Source organism: Grammomys surdaster, unplaced genomic scaffold (genome assembly GCF_004785775.1).
Source record: "Grammomys surdaster isolate TR1022 unplaced genomic scaffold, NIH_TR_1.0 126109, whole genome shotgun sequence".
Taxonomy (NCBI): Eukaryota; Metazoa; Chordata; class Mammalia; order Rodentia; family Muridae; genus Grammomys; species Grammomys surdaster.
Genome location: NW_021620917.1, coordinates 1,869,309 through 1,874,088, shown reverse-complemented (window position 1 = coordinate 1,874,088; position 4,780 = coordinate 1,869,309). Strand labels below are relative to the sequence as shown.

Sequence of the window (4,780 nt, the reverse complement as noted above, 5' to 3'; positions counted from 1 at the left end):
AGAGAGAGAGAGAGAGAGAGAGAGAGAGAGAGAGAGAGAGAGAGAGAGAGAGAACGCTAGCTCAGTGTGGCTTAGCACATGCTATACTATCACCAAGAAAACCACACAGGTTCTGTTTTCAGAAAGCGCATTTTAAATCTCTTATATTTTGTATTCACTGTCAATGAACTACTGAACAGGGACTAACCCACCAGAAGAATACAGGCCAACTAATCTAACATGGTCATAACAGAATTTTTAACTGTAATTCCTCAGAAAAACTTTAAATAGTAAAGTTTGCAATTTGTATGACCTCAGTCAATCTGCCTGTCATCACTCGGCTTTAAACCCTGTAAAATTTCATAGCTATACATGATATTAGGCTTACCAGCTTTAAATTTTTCAGAATAAATGGCATTCCAAATATATCTCAGGCATATCGTTTATTTGACAGAAGCAGAAAGATATTATTGGCATGAAAAGCTATGTATCTACACTTCTAAACTGGTGGTTCTCAACCTTCCTGATGCTGTGACCCTTTAATCTAGCTCTCCATGTTAGTGACCCTCAACCATAAAATTATTTTCGTTGCTACTTCCTAACTGTAATTTTGCTACTGTTATGAATCAATATGCAAGATATCTGATATTCGATCGAGCGGGTTATGACCCACAGGTTGGCAACCACTGTTCTTAACCAGTGTTTGCTATACATTACTCTTCAGAGTGCAACTCTTTTGGTATGTATACACTTCTCTCGACACTTAGCCCAACAACATCAATGTCAAGTACAGAATGAAAAAGTACAGAGTCTGGAGAGCTACTCAATGGGTAAGCGCGGGAGGACGCAGGTTCAATTCCCAGCACCCACATGGTGGCTCATAACCACATGTAAACTCCAGTTCCAGGGGATCCAATGTCCTCCCTTCTGGTCTCTTTGGACACCAGACACAAATGTGGTGCAGATATTCACACAGGAAAAACAATCAGTATTTTTTTCTTAAGTACAGTTAGATGGTGATGCACACCTCTGATCCCAGCACACAGGAGGCAGAGACATGCCAGCTAGAGATATACAGGTAAGACTCCATTAAAATACAAAAGTACACTGGGGTAGAAAGATGGCTCCACAGGTGAAGGCAAGCATGACTACCTAAGTTCAGTCCCTGGAACCTACCAGAAGGAAGAGAGCCTACTCCTGCAGGGGGATGTCTTGACCTTCACAAGCTTGCCATGGCTCTGTGTACCTTACTTTTACTTACACTTACACACACACACACACACACACACACACACACACACTTCTTAAACAAGACTGAAAACCTCAAGGCCAGGAACTGCATTTTGATGTCTAACATTCTTCACAGACCCTCACAGGAAAAACAAACAAAAGCCAACAATGACAGTAAGATTAGAAGCTAGTGGGAACAACTCAGAAGAATAGGCACTGGACTACAAAAAGAAAAAAGAAAAAGAGAAAAGAAGACAAAAAGAGAGAAAACCACAGCAACAATGGAGTGCAGCACTTACTTAGCATGCCACAAGGACCAGGCACTTAAGAGCCTCTTAATACTCAGCATCTTGTTTAGTCTTATTTAACTTTCCCTTGAGGCATCTCTCTTGAGGAAAAAATGATATGCTGAGGATTACTCCGTAAGTTAAAAAAGTAGTGGGGGCTGGAGAGACGGCTCAGCAGTTATGAGCACTAGCTGTTCTTCCAGAGGACCTGGGTCCCACTCCTTGCACCAACCTAACGGTTCACCACTCTCAGTAACTCCAGTTTCCGGAGATCCTCTGCTGGCATCACATATGGCACGGACATACATGCAAACATATCCATACTAGGTTTTTTTACGCCAGCAGCAGGCTAACATGTGTCTCAGCTGCCCAGCACTTGTCAGGAACAGAAACCAGGCAGTGAGTCCCAGCTGGGGGTGGGGCTACAGAGCCACAAGACAATGTTAGCCTCCAACTTAGCATACCTGCTGCATGTGTACTTCAGTCTCAGAAACTCTCAGACACTATGGTTCTGGATCAGGAGCAAGTTATCTCTTTTTTTAAAAAGTAATTTTCTTGAGATGTCTTCCAATGTGTTCTGTTCATGCTCATCCCTACTTCCTCCCAACCCCATCTCACCCCTAAAAACTCACCTAGTCCAATCTGTGCTGCCCATAGACTCATGAATGTGAAGCTGTCCACTGGGGCTAGCTTCCCTCAAGGACCACACCCATAAAGAAAACTGGCTCGACCGACCACCCCTAGAAGCCAGCAAGGGCCCATCTCTACTTAGCCTAGGCCCTCTCTACTCTGGGCTAGGATCTTGTACAGCTGCTGTTGAGTCCACAAGTGGAATCCAGAAAACTGTTTCCGCCTAGTGTCCCTGATCTCTGGATCTTACAATCGCTCTCCCTCCCCATGGTCTCTAAACTCTGGGAACCAGAAGATGGTGACAGAGCAATTTAACTTATTAAAAAACTAGAAATGTGGTAGTATTCCCAGCCCACAAATTGCTGGCGAAACATTTTTAACTTTTAAAGGAAGTTCAGATAATTTTCAAACGTTCCCCAGCAAGATGCTATAATTTAGCTCATTCACAAAGGGGGGAGGGGCAGGGGAAGACAGAGACGGCCCAGCCAGCCTGCCTTCACTTAAAGCAGGCCTGGTGGCTCACACCTGTAAGCCCAAAGCGTACTTTCTAAGGCTGACAGGAGACTCATGATGCAGTTGGGACCAAGGCAGTCAGAAGCCAGGATTTACACAAAAAAGACCCTGCTCTCCACACTACAACTTCAGTTAAACTGCTTTCATTGTCAAACTAAATGCCCCAAGTGACAAAGCACCATAGACATTCCTACTCAATGAAATTCCAGTGTGTACTTATATACACTGAACCGTGTCCATGAGACTTCCTGTTTCCAAGACAAATCCCAAAGACTGACATGTTAGCAGAAAAATTAAGTTCTCTGACTGTTTGGCTGAATTAGTTACAGGGACGATCCCAAACGTCTAATGTAGAGTTATGTAAATATGCTGAACAATCGATCATAAATCCATGGGCTGCGAGTGAGGAAGACATTAACCAACTTTGCAACGTATTCTACTCAACTTGAAAATGGACCAGTTGCATTCTGCGTTTGAGGAAACGAGTAGTAAGTAGTAAATCTCCAAGCTTCCTCGTTAACACGAACCTACAAAAGCAACGCTGAGACGCGCGATTTTGCTCCGATTACACTGAGATTCTTGTTTCTACCGAAGGGGGAGGAAACTGCATAAGACCAGTCTTGTCTCCCTCAAGGGCCTGAAACCATCACGGTCAACCATGAAAAGAATTGCCTCGAGTCACAGGGAGCTGGATCTGCTGCATCCATATCTAACGCCTTCAGAGAAGGGTTTTTTTAAAATAACCACACTACGTTCAATGGACAGTCTTTATCACACTCCTTCAGCTAGCATCCCAGTAACTTTCCCGGCGTAAAGTGTGAAAAATGAGTATTTTTATAAACAACCCTGCAAAGTTGAAGCAAACGAGCCCTTTCCCAAGTTCCAGGTCACCCAAGTGACTGGTTCAAACATGCACCGAACAGGACCGACTTGGAGGCCGTTACCTATCCCAGTTCTCTGGGGGTGAGGGGGACACCCTGAGTTAATGAAGAAACTACATTTCCCTTTCTCAAAAGAAAAAAAAAATGTTTAAAGAAAAATTCTTCAAACCAGCCTCGTCTACGTGCCAACCTGAGCAGGGCGACGGGCGGTGTCCGGCCCGGGAAGAAGGCAGGAGGGTGGAGTTCACTTTTCCCTCCGGCCCGCTCGCCCAGGCCCTCCCCCAACCAGAAGCCGGAACCAGGCCTGGGAGGGTGGGAGGCCCGCGCCCCCCAGAAGCCCGGGCGCGCGCTCTACGCCAGCTCGAGGCTTTTCGGGCCTGCGGGGATACGAGTGCCGCCCGCCCCGGATGGCGCCGCGCGAGACGCCCGCTCCGTGGCGCCCAGCACGGTCGTGCACTCACCCGTCTCCCACCACCACACACTTGATGGCCTGCATTTGGGCCGCTCCGTGGGCCGCGGCGGCGGCGGCCGGTCACCGAGGCGGGAAGCGGCGGGCTCGGGAAGCGCGGGGCGGGCGAGTGCGAGGCTGCGGGCGGCGGGGCGCCGAGTGCCGGGACCGCTGTCCACGCCGCCTGGCCCTCGGAGGACTGGAAGGCGAAGCACAGCAGCAGCCACCACCCAAAGCTGAGGAAAACTGCAGAGAAACAGGAAATGGCCGCTCCACTCACATCCGGCCTCCCCTCCCCCTCGGTGCCGTCGACGCAGCTTCCAGGCTCCGGGCGGGGCCGCTCCCGCCCGCGCCGTTCCTGGGTTCCACGGGCTTTCGGGAAAGCTCGGAAACAGTCGGCTCCAGCCGGCGAACGGGCCTCGAAGGGCCGCGGGGCGGGGCGTCCGCCATTTTGGCACGCTATAGCGTCCTGGGTGTGAACAAGTTTAGGAGGAGCGCTGGCTCCTTGGGTTCCCGGTTCGGGTCTCTGATAGGGTTCCATTCGTTTGCACCCACTTCTGCTAACTCCATGGGGAGATTCCTGAGCCCCCTTGTTATGTGATAACTACAATATGCTATAGCATAAGGTCCTGCTAGAAAATTCTCTGTAGCTTTTGCTACAGTGAGATCCTGTCTCAGAAAGAAACTGCTGGGGATGTGTCCAAGTTATAACGCTTGCTGCCATGTACAACCTGGGGTTCCATCCCTAGCATGTCACAGCCTGCCTTGGTGACTAACCTGTAATCCCAACTCTTGGTAGGCGGAAGCAGTAG

At 48.7% G+C, this 4,780-nt stretch overlaps 1 protein-coding gene across 1 annotated transcript in view; it reads right to left on the bottom strand.

Annotated features, from left to right (window-relative positions):
- Rac1 (Rac family small GTPase 1) overlaps positions 1 to 4,212 on the bottom strand; it is a 21,877-nt gene extending 17,665 nt beyond the window's left edge. Inside the window, exon 1 of the mRNA XM_028756028.1 lies at positions 3,982 to 4,212. Within this exon, the coding sequence (XP_028611861.1) occupies positions 3,982 to 4,016 (35 nt within the window). The 5' untranslated portion in view covers positions 4,017 to 4,212. The remainder of the gene's footprint in view (positions 1 to 3,981) is intronic.
- Between the last annotated feature and the right edge of the window lie 568 nt (positions 4,213 to 4,780).